General features: G+C 44.8%; 1 protein-coding gene across 2 annotated transcripts in view; it reads right to left on the reverse strand.

Moving 5' to 3' along the window:
• ACER1 (alkaline ceramidase 1) overlaps positions 1–19,352 on the reverse strand; it is a 55,507-nt gene that overhangs the window by 25,758 nt on the left and 10,397 nt on the right. The window contains exon 1 of one of the 2 annotated variants that reach the window (XM_043466357.1): positions 15,930–16,138. The exons of the other annotated variant lie outside the window; for it this stretch is intronic. Coding sequence (XP_043322292.1) covers positions 15,930–15,938 — 9 coding nt within the window. The 5' untranslated portion in view covers positions 15,939–16,138. Of the gene's footprint in view, positions 1–15,929; positions 16,139–19,352 lie in introns of those variants that run through there. 2 annotated transcript variants of the gene reach the window in all.

Genomic DNA, 19,352 nt, shown 5'->3' on the forward strand with positions numbered 1-19,352 from the left:
CTTAAGTAGATAAGAGTTTAGGGAGGGAGTGGATATAGGAAAATCTTGAGGGTCATCGGTAAAGTCAGAAACTTGGGACCTACTGAGTTGTGTATGTATGCTGATGGCTTAGCCCAGAGCTGGCACTGAACTAAAAGAGGCTATTATACCACCATTACCACCATCATCACCTGTTTTTGCGGTTCACTCACTCAGGGTTGTGTCCGACTCTTTGCGACCCCATGGACTGCAGCACGCCAGGCTTCCCTGTCCTTCACCATCTCCCAGAGTTTGCTCAAACTCATGTCCATTGAGTCAGTGACACCATCCAACCATCTCATCCTCTGTCATCCCCTTCTCCTCTTGCCTTCAGTCTTTCCCAGCATCAGGGTCTCTCCCAATGAGTCAGCTCTTTGCACCAGGTGGCCAAAGGATTGGAGCTTCAGCTTCATCATCAGTCCTTCCAGTGAATATTCAGGGTTGATTTCCTTTAGGATTGCCTGGTTTGATCTCGTTGCTTTCCAAGGGACTCTCAAGAGGCCTCTCCAGCATCACAGTTCAAAAGCATCAATTCTTTGGCACTCAGCCTTCTTTATGATCCAACTCTCACATCTGTACATGAATACTGGAAAAACCAGTCTTGACCATATGGACCTTTGTCAGCAAAGTGACATCTCTGCTTTTTAATATGCTGTCTAGGTTTGTCATAGTTTTTCGTCCAAGGAGCAAGCATCTTTCAATTTCATGGCTGCAGTCACCATCCACAGTGATTCTGGAGCCCAAGAAAATAAAATCTGTCACTGTTTCCAGTTTTTCCCTATCTATTTGCCATGAAGTGATGGGACCGGATACCATAATCTTATTTTTGAATGCCGAGTTTTAAGCCAGCTTTTTCACTCCCCTCTTTCACCCTCATCAAGAGGCTCTTTAGGGACTTCCCTGGTGGTCCAGTGGTTAAGACTCCATTCTCTTAACACAGGGGGCCCAGGTTCAATCCCTGGTCAGGGAACTTTATCCCATGTGCTACAACTAAGGGCTTCCCTGGTAGCTCAGATGGTAAAGAATCCGACTGCAATGTGGGAGACCTGGATTTGATCCCTGGCTTGGGAAGATCCTCTGGAGAAGGGGCCAGCTACCCACTCCAGTATTCTTATCTGGACAATTCCAGGGACAGAGGAGCCTGGCTGGCTATAGTCTATGGGGTCACAAAGAGTCAAACACAACTGAGCGACTTTCACACTCACACTTCACATAAGCAAAGACCCAGCATGGCCAAATAAATTTTAAAAGGGAAAAAAAAAAAAGAGGCTCTTTAGTTCCTCTTCACTTTCTGTCATTAGAGTGGCATCATCTACATATTGGAGGTTGTTGATATTTCGTCCAGCTTGTGAGTGATCTAGCCCAGCATTCCACATGATGTACTCTGCATATAAGTTAAACAGGGTGACAATATGCAGCCTTGCCGTATTTCTTTCCCAATTTTGAACCAGTCAGTTGTTTCATGCAAGGTTCTAACTGTTGCTTCATGTCCTGCATACAGGTTTCTCAGGAGATAGATAAGGTGGTCTGATAGTCCCATCTCTTTAAGAATTTTCCACACATCACCATTATCACCATTATCATCACCATCTCCATCATCACCATCTTCTACAAGATGTCAAATACTTTGATGTTCACACTCTGCCAGGTACGCCGTCACCTTCAAGATCCTCTGAAGGGATGGAAAAGATGTCACATTTAGAGGTGACAAAAGTTTCCAGAGCCTGGACTAAAAGCTCGGCTTGGCTCTATACTCCTCTAGATCAGCAACAACCTGACCTGTGGCCATAGCCCACGACCGTCACCATCACCCCTGCCTCTCTGAGCCCAGTTGGAAGCAGATAGTCTCCCATGTCCCTCCCTAGTCAAATCTGGGCCAGGAATAGTTGTCAGGATCTGGTTCTCCTGGATCTCGGTCAAGGTTTAACAGCTGGAAGCAAGATGATGAGATGCCTACGCCCAGCCCAGTGTGGAGTTTGGGAAATTGCCTGCACACGTGGACTGGGGCAACAGGATGGTGAGACAGGTGTGTGGGTGCTGAAGGGGTGGTGCTCACCTTCTGCCAGATGGCAGGTGTGGGAAGTGCCAGAGCCTGGGTGGAGAGGTGACAGGTCTCCGTGGGCATGCAATAAACTAGCACAGACGGCAACTTGAGACAACACACCTTTCCTATCCTACGGTGCTAGAGATGAGGAATTTGAAAGGAGTCTTATGGGATGGAAATCCAGCTGTGGGCAGGGCTGTCTCCTTCCGGAGGCTCCATGGGAGAGTCCAAACTCTAGATTTTCCTAGTTTCTAGGGGCCACCTGCATCCCTGGCTCATGGCCCCTTCCTCCGTCTTCAAAGTACATCATCCCCTCTTTGGATGTCATCATTTTACTCCACCTTACCCCCTTTTCTCTGATCTGAACTTTCTTGTAAAGACTCTTGTGAAGACTGGATCCACTGTGTAAGACAATCTTCTCTCAGGATCCTTAATTCAATGACACTTTTGCCATGGAAGGCCTTCCTTGGTGGCTCAGAAGGTAAAGAATCTGCCTGCAATGCAGGTTCAATTCCAGGGATGGGAAGATTCCTTGGAGGAGGGCATGGCAACACGCTCCAGTACTCTTGCCTGGATAATCCCATGGACAGAGGAGGCTGGCGGGCTACAGTCCATGGGGCTTTGCCATGGAAGGTAACATATTGCCAAGTTTCAGTAACAAGGATGTGGACATTTGGAGGGAACTAATCATCTACATGGACTTCCCGGGTGGCTCAGGGGTAAAGAATCCACTTGCACTGCAAGAGACTCAGGTTCCATCTCTGGGTTGAGAAGAACCCCCGGAGAAAGAAATGGCAACCCAGTCTGGTATTCTTACCTGGGAAATCCCACAGACAGAGGACCCTACAGTCCTACAGGTGGGCGACAGTCCATGGGGTCACAAGAGAGTCAGACAGGACTGAGCAACTAAATGACAAGTCATCTACTCACCGCAGAGGGATCTCAGGACTGGGAACCTGGGGTTGAACTAAATTGGGGTTGAGATGGATGTGAGGATGGAATCGGGGGTGAGAAAGGATGTAGGGTGGGGAACTGGCCTGGGGATAACTATGGAGTGAGGCTGAAGGCTGAGTTGGGATTGGAGACAAGGCTAAAGGTAGTGCTGGAGATGGAAGGCACTGGGAATGGAAATAAAGGTGAGGACAGGGACAGTGTTGGCGGGTGAGTTTGAGGACAATGTTGGGATAGGTTTGGGGATGAGGGTGGACTTGAGATCATGGTGGGGGGTCGGAATGGGGACCTCACTCATCTCTCATTCACCATCATAGGGACCTCATGAAGCTGTGGATGGGACTCTGCCCATGACGGACATTGGCATCCCACCTCATGTCAGCTCCTGTGGGGTTTGTAAGGGTGGGAGGTAGACGCCAGAGGTGTGTCCATCAAGAAGGCTGACGATGAGCCATGACTCTTAACCATCTCTGCTCACCCAGGCAAAGGTCTGATGTATGTTATAGAAAAACACAAGTGGCCAAGAGAAAATGAAACTGGCTGATAATCTTACAGTCCAGAATTAACTGTTAGGCTATTTTTACCTGAAACGATCATTCATATTATTTATTTTTTATAAAGATGTTGGTGCTATTGTATGCTTGTTCCTAATTTTTTCACTTAAAATGCCATTAACAGCCTGTGATATTTTGAAGCCTTCTTCACTATAATTATCTTAAGTTTTATTTTTACTTTTTAAAATTATTTATTTATTTGGCTGTGCTGGGTTTTACTTGTGGCATGTGGGATCCAGCTCCCTGATCAGGGATCGAATCCTGGCCCCCTGCATTGGGAGCTTCGAGTCTCAGCCACTGGACCACCAGGGAAGTCCGTAGTTTTACTTTTAACTATGGGAAAATACACAGAACATAAAACTTGCCATCTTAACCATTTTCAGGTGCAGAGTTCAGTGGCATTAAATACATTCACACTGTTGGACAACCATCCCCACCATCCATCTCCAGGGGAAGATGGGAGGAAGGATAAACTAGGAGGCCGGGATTAACAGATAGACATTACTACATAGAAAATAAATAAACAATAAGGTCCTACTCTATAGCACAAGAACTCTACTCAATATTTTGTAGTATTTTGAATTTTTTCAGATTCTTTATATACATATATATCTGAGTCATTGTGCTATACATCTAAAATTAACACATTTTAAATCAACTATATTTCGTTTTTGAAAAACTGCTTGATTGAAGTACAAGTGAATTTGATAAACTGCACGCATTTAAAATACATCACTGGATATTGTCTTGACATATGTACACATTTGTGAAACCAACACCATCACTCAGATAATTAACATGCCTATCTTAGTGTAAGCTTTTTTTTGTTTTGTTTTGAGGTCCTTCATTTAATCATTAGTTTCTTTTTAAAAACATGGCACATACAAGGCTTGACCAAGAGCTCACAATGAGGAAAACTGAAATCAGTGCGGTTTATTTTGGTTTTCTGATTTCCACTAATGACTTCATTTAATGAAAACTAAGTTTCAGGTGTCCATTTTCTGAACAAGGGTGTTACTTTGTTTCATAGTTTAAACAACAGCTGTACACATTTATTTTTATTGTGTGTTTTATAAAACCTTTTTATTTTGTACTGTGGTGTAGCTGATTAACAATGCTGTGACGGTTTCAGGTAAACAGCAGAGGGACTCAGCCACATGTATACACGTATCCATCCCCCCAGACTCCTCTCCCATCCAGGCTGCCCTATAACATTGAGCAGAGTTCCCTTGCTACAGCAAGTCCTTGTTGGTTATCCATTTTAAATACCAGCAGTGTGCACATGTCCATCCCAAACTCCCTAACTATCCCTTCCCACCATCCTTCCCCCACCACCCCCGCAACCGTAAGTTCTTTCTCTAAGTCTATGAGTCTGTTTATGTTTTGTAAGTAAGTTCACTTGTATCATTTCTCTTTAGATTCCACATATAAGGGATGTCATGTGATATTTCTCCTTTTCTGACTTACTTCACTCAGTATGACAATCTCTCAGTGCACCCCATGTTGCTACAAATGGCATCATTTCATTCTTTTTAATGGCTGAGTAATATTCCACTGTATGTACCATATCTTCCTTATGTATTCATCTATAGATGGACATTTAGGTTGCTTCCCTGTCCTGGCTATTGTAAACAGTGCTGCGATGAACACTGCAGTGCATGTATCTTTCAAATTATGGTTTTCTCCAGATATATAACCAGGAGTGGGAATGTGGGAGCTCTATTTTTAGTTTCTTGAGGAGCATCACACCATTCTCTAGTGGCTGCACCTACTTACATTCCCACCAACAGTGTAGGGGTCTGCCCTTTTCTCTATACCCTCTCCGGCATTTACTGTTTGTGAACTTTATGATGATAGCCATTCTGGTTGGTATGAGGTGATATTGTAGTTTTGACTTGCATTTCTCTAATAACTAGTGGAAATCGGTGCATTTTAAATTGCTAAGACAGATTTCAACAGCACAGATTTTTAAAAGAAAACCACTTCCTATTAAACATTTAAAAATAGAAGAAAGTTTGGGGAATCTTCCACCCAGATATACTCTCAGTATTATTAGTATTTTGACCTTTAACTTCCCTTTCTTGAGGTATTTGTGTCTCTGGTGTGTGTGTGTCTGTGTATATTTGTGTGTATGTGTTTGTGTGTGTACATCTGATGTATACGTGCATATACACCAGTAGGAGCTTTTGGAGTTGTTTTCTTTTCTTTCTTTCTTTCTTTTTGGCCATGCTGGGTCTTCGTGGCCTCATGGGCTTTCTCTAGTTGTGGCAAGTGGGCTTTCTCCAGTTGTGGTGCACAGGCTCCTCACTGTGGTGGTTTCTCTTGTTGGGCTCAGTACTTGCGGCACACAGACTTAGTTGTCCCATGGTTTGTGGGATCTTCCCAGACCAGGGGTGGAACCCCTGCAGTGGCAGGTGGATTCTTTTTTTTTTTTTTAATTATGAAAGCACAATAACCCATTTACAGGAGACTTGGAAAATACAGAACAAGGTTACATATAGTTCCACTATATCTTACAACTTTTTTAAGTAGATAAATTAAGATTTTTGGTTGGAGTTCCAATATCAAACACTCGAAAATGGATAGAATGAATACACGGAGAAGCAGAAGGACACAGTAACGGCAGGTAGAGACTTAACTACAGGACCGCCAGGGAAGTCCCAGAGCTGCTTTCTACTTGCTTACTTTTCTGACTTTCCATTTAGGGGTGCAATGTACAATTGCCTCCTGAAATAAATGTATGGGATCATGTTTTTGAAAAGTGAGTTTAATTTAAAGATGATGCTTAAGTAAATCATGGTTACAGGCACAGAAGGGCAAAAATTTTAAATCTGAAAATATCCAAGGCTCTGAAAGACATGATCAGGCAATTGGTGAACTTTAAATTGTTGTTGTTCAGTCACTCTGTCATGTCCAACTCTTTGCAACCCCATGGACTGTAGCCCGCCAGGCTTCCCTGTCATTCACTGTCTCCTGGAATTTGCTCAAACTCATGTACATTGAGTTAGTGATGCTATCCAACCATCTCATCCTCTGTCACACTCTTCTCCTCCTGCCCTCAATCTTTCCCAGATTTCCCAGGTCTTTGAATATGGACTGTTTATTAGATAATAGTATTAAATAGGCAGGAATTTTCAGAATTTGATAAATGAATCATGGTTACCTAAGAGAGTATTCCGGAGAAGGCAATGGCAACCCACTCCAGTACTCTTGCCTGGAAAATCCCAAGGATGGAGGAGCCTGGTAGGCTGCAATTCATGGGGTCGCTAAGAGTTGGACACGACTGAGCAACTTCACTTTCATGCATTGGAGAGGGAAATGGCAACCCACTCCAGTGTTCTTGCCTGGAGAATCCCAGGGACGGGGGAGCCTGGTGGGCTGCTGTCTATGGGGTCGCACAGAGTCAGACATGACTGAAGCGATTTAGCAGCAGCAGCAAGAGAGTATCCTGGGCTTCCTAGGTGACACTAGTGGTAAAGAATCTGCATGCCAATGCAGGAGACACAAGAGACTCGGGTTCACAATGTTCATAGCGGCACTGTTTAGAATAGCCAGGACATGGAAGCAACCTAGATGTCCATCAGCAGATGAATGGATAAGGAAGCTCTGGTACATATACACCATGGAATATTACTCAGCTGTTAAAAAGAATTCATTTGAATCAGTTCTAATGAGATGGATGAAACTGGAGCCCATTATACAGAGTGAAGTAAGCCAGAAAGATAAAGAACATTACAGCATACTAACACATATATATGGAATTTAGAAAGATGGTAACGATAACCCTATATGCAAAACAGAAAAAGAGACACAGAAATACAGAACAGACTTTTGAACTCTATGGGAGAAGGTGAAGGGTGGGATGTTTTCAAAAGAACAGCATGTATACTATCTATGGTGAAACAGATCACCAGCCCAGGTGGGATTCATGAGACAAGTGCTCGGGCCTGGTGCACTGGGAAGACCCAGAGGAATCGGGTGGAGAGGGAGGTGGGAGGGGGGATCAGGATGGGGAATGCGTGTAACTCTATGGCTGATTCATATCAATGTATGACAAAACCCACTGAAATGTTGTGAAGTAATTAGCCTCCAACTTAAAAAAAAAAAAAAAGAGACGCGGGTTCCATCCCTGGGTCAGGAAGGGAAGAAGGCACAGCAACCCACTCTAGTACTCTTGCCTGGAGAATTCCCATGGACAAAGGAGCCTGACAGGCTGCAGTCCGTGAGGTCACCCAGAGTTGGACACTGGCAGGCGATATGACAAAATAGTAGTGATTGGTAAATTTGGGTAAAAGATACATGGCAGTTCATGGCATTGTCTTGCAACTTTCCTGTTGCAATAGAAATGTTTCAACATGAAAAGTATTTTAAGTTGACAAATTAGGGGCACTCCTTGGTGGTCTGGTGGTTAGGACACCGCTCTTCCACTGCTGGAGGCCTGGGTTCAATCCCTGGTTGGAGAACTAAGATCCCACAAGCCTCAGGGCAACTGAGCCGTCATACCAGAACTAGAGAATCCGTACACCACAACCAAAGATTCCAAATGTCACTGAAGATCCCAGGGACCACAGCTGAGACCCGTCAAAAGAAACTGACCGTCAGATCTGGCCGTTTGAAAGTCACTGGTGACCTCACCCATTTGTGTCTCAGTGGAGTTGTTGGGAGAAAGTCCGGTTAGAGTGGGTTCAAGAGACATTAAAAAGGGAAGGAGTGGAAATATTGCCACCTGCTGCAGCAACATGGATGGAACTAGAGATGATCAAAGACAAACAGCCTACGATATCACTTATATGTGGAATCTAAAAAAAAAAAGATACAAAGTTAACTTATTTACAAAACAAAAACAGACTTACTGACATAGAAAAAAACTATGGGAAAGCAGGGGTGAGGGGGTGGCTGGGAGAGGGATACATTAGGAGGTTGGGATTAACAGATCAACTCTGGTACATCCACACAATGGAATATTATTCAGCCTTGAAAGGAACGAATGAATCAATGAATATACACAACAGCACCAGTCACTCTCAAAAACACTATGTTAATGAAAGAAGCCAGTCACAAAAGACTGCTTACTATATGGTTCCATCTACATGAAATTCTAATAAAGGGAAATCTAATCTTGAGTGACAGAAAATCAGATAAATGGTCATTTGTAGATGAGGATGGGATAGGGTTAATGCAAAGTGACCCAGGGCAATCTTTCTTGGGTGATGTAAAGGTTCTCTGTGTTGACTGGGGAAGTGGAGACACTGTGGGTTTGTCAAAACTCATCAAACTATACACTTAAACTGTGCTCAGTCGCGTCTGATTCTCTGCGACTCCATGGACTGTAGTTGGCCAGGCTCCTCCATCCATGGGATTTTTTCCCAGGCAAGATACTGGACCATGTTACCACTTCCTATTCCAGGGGATCTTTCCAACCCAGGCATCTGACCCATGTCTCTTGCATCTCCTGCATTGGCAGGCGGCTTCTTTACCACTGAGCCACCTGGGGCCTCCCGGATAGCTCAGCGGTAAAGAATCCGCCTGAGATGCAGGAGACAGGAGACACTGGTTCGAGCCCTGGGCGGTGAAAATCCCCTGGAGGAGGAAATGGCAATGTGCTCCCGTGTTCTTGACTGGAAAAAAATCCCATGGACAGAGGAGCCTGGTGGGCTACAGTTCATGGGGTCTCAAAGAGTCAGAGAGGACTAAGCACAAAGCCTTAAAATGGATACATTTTATGAACTGGACATTACATGTCAATAGAGTTGATATTAAACCAAGTTGAACAAGGAAGAAAGAAGGTAAAAAAAAAATAGGGGTGTACAGGGTTGTGGTCTTTGGGTGATGGAGTCCTGGGTTCATAGCAGAAATGGGTCAGGTGGGACTTCCCTGGTGGTCCAGTGGCTAAGACCCTGCATTCCCACACTCCCAATGCAGGGGGTCTGAGTTTGATCCCTGGTCAGGGAACTAGACTCCCACATGCCACAACTAAGAGTTCACATGCCACAACTAACAGATCCTGCATACCACTACTAAGACCCAGCACAGCCAAATAAATAAATATTTCTTTAAAAATGGGTCAGGGTATAATGGGCTTAGCTCATGGTTCCACTGGTAGTCTGAGGCATTCACATTGTGAATTTCCAGGACAGCTTACCAGGAACATATGGAGAAGACAGGCTCCTCTCTCTCCACTTAAAAACAGTGTTTTGCTTTCACTGTGTTTTTTTTAATTCAGTTTCCATCTATTTCTGGTATGTCATTCCATTTTTCCACGTATGGCAGTCATTTAAAGTTTCTATTTTAAACTAAATGTATATTTGAATGTCTTAAACGAGGGGATTTACAGCAAAATTATTCATGATTGTATAGCCGGCACACATTTGAATGACTTAAGTTTAGAAAACCTCATGGTTTCCCACCACTTTTTGTTGTGTTCTTTTCATGAATATTGAAATTTATAGGCTTGGTCTACCAGATGGATTGCATTTCTTGAGGGTTTGTGTGTGTGTGTGTGTGTGTGCATGTGTGTATATATGTGTGTGTGTGTGTGTGTGGGCAGTGAAGTAACAGACAGACTTTTATGAAGTATTAATACCTAATTACTTGCCCAGAAGAAGATTCTCCCCATTCGTCAGGTAAGGAGAATACACTTACAAAACTTTCAGAACCTCATTCAAGGTCTCGGGAAATAAGTAGTGGGGTAGAGACTGAACCCAGGACTCTCTCCCCTACTCCACCACCCCTTACCTGTTGATAATTATCACTGAACAATGATTGGAGGCTTCTCTGGTGGTCCAGTGTTCAGACTCCACACTGCCAATGCAGGGTGTACGAGTTCAATCCCTGGTTGGGGAACTAAGATCCCACATGTCACAGGCCAAAAATAATAATAATAACTGAATACTTTCCAATTTAAAAATTGAAGCCATCTAGAAAAACTTAATTCGAAAAGATACACATGCCTCAATGTTCACAGCAGCACTTTTACAATAGCCAAGACATGGAAGCAACTTAAGTGCCCACAACAAATGAATGGATAAAGATGTGGTATATATATATATAATAATGTATTATATGAAATAATGCCATGTGTAGCAACAAGGATGGAATTAGAGATTATCATCCTAAATGAAGTAAACCAAACAGATAAAGACACGTACCATATCATATCACTTACATGCGGAATCTAAAAAAAACCGATAAAAATGAACTTATTTACAAAACAGAAATAGATTCACAGAAACAGAAAATGGCACAGGCATATGGAGTCTTCATTTCTGAACCAGGGATCAAACCCATGCCCTCTGCAGCAGAAGCTCAGTGTCCTAACTACTGGAATTTTCATATATTCCAATAACTTTTAAAATTACACCATGGGGGGCTTCCCTGGTGGTCCAGTGGTTAAGAAACTGCCTGCAATGCTGGAGACACACCAGTTCGATCCCTGGTCTGGGAAGATCCCACATGCTGCAGAGCAACCAAGCCCGTGCACAACTACTGAAGCCTGTACTCTAAAACCTGTGCTCTGCAACAAGAGAAGCCATCTCGATGAGAAGCCTGCCTATCCCAACTAGAAAGCAGCCCCCACTCGATGCAACTGGAGAAAGCCCACATGCAGCACCAAAGACCCAGCACAACCAAAAATAAATAAATGAAATATTTTTTAAAAGTTACACCATGGGACTCTTTCCATGTCAATCAATAAAACTGAATACACAGAGACTTCCCTGGTGGTTCAGTGGTTAAGACTCAGCTCCCACTGCAGGGGACCCAGGTTAGATTCCTGGTTGGGGAACTAGGATCCCACCTGCTATGCAGCGAGGCCAGAAAGAGGGGTAAAAAAAAGTGAATGCACAATATATTTGTCATTGCTGACAGCCCATTTAAATGCCCCCCCCCCCTCGCTCAATTGCAGGAGACCCAGGATCAATCCCTAGAATGGGAAGATTCCCCTGGAGAAGGAATGACAACCCGCTCCAGTATTCTTGCCTGGAGAATTCCATGGGCAGAGGAGCCTGGTGGGCTACAGTTCATGAGGTCGCAAAGAGTCAGACATGACTGAGTGACTAACATTCCCCTCCACTCCACCCCACCCCACCCCCACAAGCTCCCTCTCCCAGCTCAATGGCTCCCCAAAGCATCTGATGCTTCTGAAACTGACGGCTGATCTCAACAGCCTGTCCACCTGCCACGTTTGTTCTTCTGCTGGACCATTCTCTTCCTTGGGCCTGTGACTGCCCCCATCCCAGTCCCGGCTCCCTCCTCTAACTTCAACCCATTGTTCCTGGGACAGGGTAGGGAAGGGAGAGCTCACCCTCTCCCATGCTACCTGAGTGCCAGAATTACAGAACCACCCGCTTCCTGGAAGTCTCCACTCCAGTATCCACAGGCTGCCCTAGCTCCCCAGATCCCAACCCAGTGGTTCTGAGCAGGGGCCATTGTGCAATGTCTAGAGACCTTCTTGGTGGACATGACTGGGAGGACGCTACTGACATCTAGTGAATGGAGGCTAGGTGTGCAGGATGAACCCCCACAACAAAGAACTTCAGGCTGGCAGTTCCCAACATTTTTGGCACCAGGGACCGGTCTCATGGAAGACAATTTTCCCATGGACCGGGTTGGGGTTGGAGGTGGGGGGGAGGCAGTGCAGAGAAGAGTGGGGAGGGATGATTTCAGAATGACTCAAGTGCATTACATTTATGTGCACTTTATTTCTAATCTAATGCTTCTGCTGATCTGACAGGAGGGTACCAGTCTGTGCCCCGGAGGTTGGGGACCCCTGTGCTGTGTGCTTAGTCATTCAGTCATGTCCTACTCTTTGTGACCCTATGGACTATAGCCCATCAGGTTCCTCCTCCAGGGGATCTTCCTGACCTGCGGATCAAAGCTGTGTCTCTTACATCTCCTGCACTGGCAGGCAGATTCTTTACCACTGTGCCACCTGGGAAGTCCCCATAGTACACTTGATCTTAGCCAAAAGGCTGACTAATTCAACCCCAAATGTCATAAGTGTCAAAGTTGAGAGACTCTGCCCTAATCTTACCCAAAACTGACATCCCCATCTCAGTAAAAATCACCTCCATGCCCCCAGTGACTCCAGCCAGGCAGGTTTGAAGCTTCCCTCCCCTTCCTGAGGAATTCAATCCACTCCTGAATTAATTAGGTAATATTAGATGCTGCAACAAACAACCCAAAATGTTTAATGACTCAGATATGATGGAAGCTTGTTTGTTCATTTTTTAATTTCTTTTTTTGGGGGGTTATGATTTTTAAATGTATTTTTAATTGGAGGATAATTGCTTTACAATTTTTTGTTGATTTATTCAGGAAATTTGTTGCTTAGCCATCTAAAACCCAAAATGTAAGAAGAAAGAAAAAAATCCAAAATGTGTGTTCCTGGGACTTCTCTGGTGGTCCCGTGGCTAAGACTCCAAGCTCCCCAAGCTGGGAGCCCAGGTTCAATCCCTGCTTGGGGAACTAGCTCCTGCATATCGCAACTAAAAGTTCAAAAGCCACAACTAAAGATCCCATGTGCTGCAAAAAAAAAAAAAAAAAGAGAGAGAGAGATCCTGCATGCAGCCAAATAAATAACTTTTTAAAACTGTGCTTCTGATTGGCAGGTGGTTCCCCTCCCAGGCTCCTCCTTGTTTATCAGGCCACTGGATTCAGCTGCGAGAGCTGATGGGAGTCAAAAGAGAGGGGAGAAGTCATGCCTGCTCCTCAAGCTCCTGGACTTGTAAGGGTCACACAGCATCTCCTTGCAGGGTCCCTTGGTGAATGAACATATCACATGGCTCCTGGGATGCAAGAGATGCTGAGAAACGTAGCCCTAGGATGCAAGGGTGTGGTGACCACTCTCTGAGATGATCTCCAATGATGCCCACCTCCTGGCAGTCAGCCCCAGCATAGTCTCTAGTCCCACACTGAATCGTGGTTAGCCTGTGTGACCACTAGAAATAACCATGTGTGAGTTTCAAAGCTGAGCCATATAACATATTACAGCTTCCACCATGCTCTCTTGGATCACTTATTCTAAGGGGAAGTTGGCCGCCATGTTGTGAGGACACTCAATTAATCAAAAGGTCTACTTGGGAAAGAACTGAAGCCTCCCAACAGTAGTCAACTATCCAACTTGCTAGCTACGTGAGTAAGCCATCTTGGATGTGAATTCTTCAATTAGTTGAGCATTTGTGTTTTATTTTATTCTTCTTCTTCTTTGACCTCACCTTATGGCTGGAGAATCCCAGGGATGGGGTCGCACAGAGTTGGACACGACTGAAGTGCCTTAGCAGTAGCAGTAGCATGGCTTGTGGGATTTTCATTTCCCAACCAGGGATAGTACCTGGGTCCCATCAGTAAGAACTTGGGAGTCCTAACCACTGGACCACCAGGGAATTTCCCATAATGCATTTTCAACTTATGATATGTTCATGTATGATGGGTTTATGAGATGTAACCTCATCATTAGTCAAGGAAGATCTGTTCTATCATAAACAGCCCTGTGGCTAAATCTCGCCTTGAGCCATTTCCTAAAAATGAATCTCTAGAAGTAGATTGTGAGAATTTAAAATTTGGTGTCAGCTTCAATTCCAGTAGTAATACCCTCGGCGAGCCTTTACCTGGGGGAATCCATTTACCCATAGCCTATTCAGCCCTCAAGGTTTCTGCTTCTTTCTTTCCTTTTTTTTTTTTTTAAATTTTCAATCTCTATCAATTCAACAGGCCTGTTTTGCATTCATCTAAGAAAAGCAAACAGTGATCAGAGTTTTCTCGGATCCTGGACTGAAAACTGATGCTCAGAGGCTCAGTCGTGTCAGACTCTTTGCGACCCCATAGACTGTAGCCCACCAGGCTCCTCTGTTCATGAGATTTCCCAAGCCAGAATATTGGAGTGAATTGCCATTTCCTCTTCCAGGGGATCTTCCCAACCGAGGGATTGAACCCGTGTCTCTTACATCTCCTGCACTGGCAGGAGGATTCTTTACCACTAGCGCCACCAGGGAAACCCAACAACCGGTAGGATGGACTGATTTGCAGCCAAGTGTTCAAACTGATTCTTCCTCCCCTGATTCATTCATTCATTGGGAATATTCAGAGCAAATTCTGGAAAAACAAGAGATTCATAAATATCTGAGTGCCTATAATGTGCCATGTGCTGTTCAAAAGTTGCTTTGTTTTTTTCATTTCGGGTCACTGCCCACTTTAGATTGGTGACTTTCAACCAGAAGCAGGTCTATCCTGGGCAGGGGGCACTTCAGCACCTGGAAACTTTGGAGAGTTTGGGTTGTTATGATGGAGAGAGGATTACTGGTATCTAGTGGGTGGGACCAGGGATGCTGCTCCACACCCTACAGTACCCAGGACAGCACCCCTTCCCGGACAAAGAATCATCCAACACAGAATGTTAATAGTCCTGAGGTTGGAAAACCCCAGTTTAAATGAAGTGGAATAGAAGACAATAAAATAGAATATATCAGAAGGGGTTGCTCAAAAAACAAATAAACATCATTTCACAAGGCTTCTCTAAAGAGGTAATGGTTTTTTGGCTTTGTTTTTTTAATATTTACTTATTTGGCTGTTCTAGGTCTTGGTTGGGGCATATGGGATCTTCAGTTGCTGCATGAAAACTCTTAGCTGCAGGATGTGGGATCTAGGTCCCTGACCAGGGATTAAACCCGGGCCCTCTTCTTTGGGAGCAGAGTCTTAGCCCCTGGACTACCAGGAAAGTCCTAAGGAGGTGGTGTTTGAATAGAGATTTTTGTGTTGAGCAAGATTCAGGCAGAGGCCAAGTGGCTGGAAGGCACTTGGCATGTCTGGAGAGCAGAAGTGGGCCAGCGTGGCCCCTGAAGCCAAGTGGAGAAGAAAGGGTGGAAGAAGAGGAGGGTAGAGGTCAGCAGGGGTGATGGGAAGCCAAGGGGAGGATTTTAGGTAAGGGAGGGATGTGGCTTAGCTTCTGGGGAGTATCCTGATAGTCTAGTGGATAGGATTTGCCCAGATTCAATCCCTGGTCAGGGAACTAAGATCCCGCAAGCCATGAGGCCCAGGGGCTGCCCTCTCCCACCAAAAAAAAAGCCTTTACAAGGATCACTCAGGCTGCTGAATGAAATAACAGCAAGGAGTCCAGAGCAGGGGAGAAGCTGCAACACTGACAAGGGTGTTATTAAGGGTAATGACAAGGACGCAGGAGGTGAAAAGTAGTTGAACTGTGCCTACCTGGATAGAGCAGGTATAACACAGGCAGTGAGGGCAGGAGTGTGGGACAGTGCTTGAGCGGAGCACTGCGGGGGTGGTGGCAACTGATGGGACAGCCCTTCTCCCCAGAGGCAGGGTGGGAGCTCCGGCCTCAGGGAAACCGGCTGGGCAGGGTCACCCACCTGACTCATCGCAGAAACTGGAAGAGCCAATGCTGCTCACCCACTTCTTCAGTCACTGCGGTGGAAACATCTCTCCTGGCACCAGGGTGCCTCCAGTGAGTGACTGAAAGTTGCTCTGTCGTGTCCGACTCTTTGCGAGCCCGTGGACTATACAGTCCATGGAATTCTCCAGACCAGAATACTGGAATGATTCCCTTCTCCAGGGGATCTTCTCAACCCAGGGACCAAACCCAGGTTTCCCGCATTCCAGGTGGATTCTTTACCAGCTGAGCCATAGGGAAGCCCAGGTGCCTCCAAGGTCTCCTCTATACTCTTCCACTTTCACATTCTTTCCTCTTTCCTGCCCCTGATTCCATAAAGTGAAAAGTGTCTGTGTCCTTCTCTATCTCTTCATCAGACCAGGCACAAAACTACACTTCGAGTTCAGAGTCCAGCAATTAGCAATGGTCTGCCTGTGAACTCCTACATATGCATCAAAGAAAGAAAGAAAGTGAAGTCGCTCAGTGGTGTCCGACTCTTTGCGACCCCATGGACCATAGCCTACCAGGTTCCTCCATCCATGGGATTTTCCAGGCAAGAATACTGGAATGGGTTGCCATTTCCTTCTCCAGGAAAACCCATGCCAAATGGACCCTTATTTGGGAGGGCTTCTTGGATGCCCATGGTTACAGATCTAACACAATAGTTCAGTTCAGTTCAGTTGCTCAGTCGTGTCCAACTCTTTGTGACTCCATGAATCGCAGCACGCCAGGCCTCCCTGTCCATCACCAACTTCTGGAGTTTACTCAAACTCACGTCCATCAAGTCGGTGATGCCATCCAACCATCTCAGCCTCTGTCGTCCCCTTCTCCTCCTGCCCCCAATCCCTCCCAGCATCAGGGTCTTTTCCAGTAAGTCAACTCTTCACATGAGGTGGCCAAAGTAATTGGAGTTTCAGCTTCAGCATCAGTCCTTCCAATGAACACCCAGGACTGATCTCCTCTAGAATGGACAGATCCTTGGATCTCCTTGCAGTCCAAGGGACTCTCGAGAGTTTTCTCCAACACCACAGTTCAAAAGCATCAATTCTTTAGCGCTCAGCTTTCTTCACAGTCCAACTCTCACATCCATACATGACCACTGGAAAAACGATAGCCTTGACTAGATGGACCTTTGTTGGCAAAGTAATGTCTCTGCTTTTTAATACGCTATCTAGGTTGGTCATAACTTTCCTTCCAAGGAGTAAGCGTCTTTTAATTTCATGGCTGCAATCACCATCTGCAGTGATTTTGGAGCCCCCAAAATAAAGTCTGACACTGTTTCCACTGTTTCCCCATCTATTTGCCATGAAGTGATGGGACCAGATGCCATGATCTTAGTTTTCTGAATGTTGAGCTTTAAGCCAACTTTTTCACTCTCCTCTTTCACTTTCCTCAAGAGGCTTTTTAGTTCCTCTTCACTCTCTGCCATAAGGGTGGTGTCATCTGCATATCTGAGGTTATTGATATTTCTCCCAGCAATCTTGATTCCAGCTTGTGATTCTTCCAGCCCAGCATTTCTCATAATGTACTCTGCATAGAAGTTAAATAAGCAGGGTGACAATATACAACCTTGATGTACTCCTTTTCCTATTTGAAACCAGTCCGTTGTTCCATGTCCAGTTCTAACTGTTGATTCCTGACCTGCATATAGGTTTCTCAAGAGGCAGGTCAGGTGGTCTGGTATTCCCATCTCTTTCAGAATTTTCCACAGTTTATTGTGATCCACAGAGTCAAAGGCTTTGGCATAGTCAATAAAGCAGAAATAAATGTTTTTCTGGAATGGTCACCCATTCCAGTCCATTTTAGTTCGGTGATTCCTAGAATGTCGACATTCACTCTTGCCATCTCCTGTTTGACTACTTCCAATTTGCCTTGATTCATGGACCTAACATTCCAGGTTCCTATGCAATATTGCTCTTTACAGCATCGGACCTTGCTTCTATCACCAGTCACATCCACAACTGGGCATTGTTTTTGTTTTGGCTCCATCCCTTCTTTCTTTCTGGAGTTATTTCTCCACTGATCTCCAGTAGCATATTGGGCACCTACAATAACTAATACACATCAATCACCATATGTAAAATTAGACAGCCAGTGGAAATGTGCTGTATGACACAAGAAGCTTAAATCCGGTGCTCTGTGACAAACCAGAGGGGTGGGATGGGGTGGGAGGTGGGAGGGAGGTTCAAGAGGGAGAGGACATATGTAGACCTACAGACGATTCATGTCGCTGTACGGCAGCAACCAACACAATGTCGTAAAGCAACTGTCCTCCAGTTAAAAATAAATAAATAAAATATATATAGAATAATATATATAATATATAAATAGTAAATATGTGTGTGTATATATATATATATATAGAGAGAGAGAGAGAGAGAGAAATCTGTCCCACCAAACACACGTCAATAGCTAATACAAATTGAGTCCTTGCTACATTCCAGGTCCAATTCTGAGGACCTGACAATGACCCCAGGATGTAGTTTATTACTATTATGTCCATTCTATAGAGAGGAAAGTAAGGCACAGGGACACACAAACTAGTTGAGTAATGGGTGTGATGACCCAAGGACTAAAGAGCAGATAAAACCAAGGAGGGTCTTGGAATGCAGGAATGGAAAAACCAGACCCTTATCATCCTTCTCTCCCCCATGTTGTAACTATTAACAGATTTCAGGTCCTCCTGTCTCCTCTCCTACCCCACACAGGGAGAGGGTATTTGTCTTACTCTTCCCCCACCCAGTATACCTGCGTCATCCAATCAGCAAATGACCTGCAAGACCCCCATCCCACTCCTTGTACTCTGGGTATAAAAGTGGACTAAGGACCCCTATTCAACGTTGGATCTCCCTTGAGCTGGCCCACTGTTCTAACAGTGTCTCCCACTCTAATAAACTCTATTCTCCTCTCATTCTGCTTCATGTCTGGAAATTCTTTTCCAACCCGGGCATGGACCATGACAGTGGGGCCAAGATTTAAACACAGAGAATGTTACTCTGCTGCCTCAGCAGCAGGAATCCTCAAATCCTTCCCTGTAAAACCGGTTTGATCATCACCATCTTCCAAACAAGAAACTTCAGGCTCAGAGGAGTTAAACAATGTACCTGAAGATCACACAGCATGTCAGTGGCTAAACCAGGCTTGGCATATGGGAAAGCTGCCTTCAAAGCCCTCGGCTCTTCTTTTTTTTAAAGTTTTGAAATATGTTATTTAATTTACTCCTAAAAGTTACATTAAGTATTTTTTTTTATTTTTTATTGAAGTATAGTTGAATTCAAAGCCCTAAGCTCTTAAGCTACCTCCTTTACCACTTCATCTCTGGGTTCAACGTGTACTTAATGAGCACCTACTGTGTGCCAGGCAACTGTTCTAGGCTCTGGAGACAAAATAAGGAACAATTCCC

The sequence above is a fragment of the Cervus canadensis genome, chromosome 4 (genome assembly GCF_019320065.1).
Source record: "Cervus canadensis isolate Bull #8, Minnesota chromosome 4, ASM1932006v1, whole genome shotgun sequence".
Classification (NCBI taxonomy): Eukaryota; Metazoa; Chordata; class Mammalia; order Artiodactyla; family Cervidae; genus Cervus; species Cervus canadensis.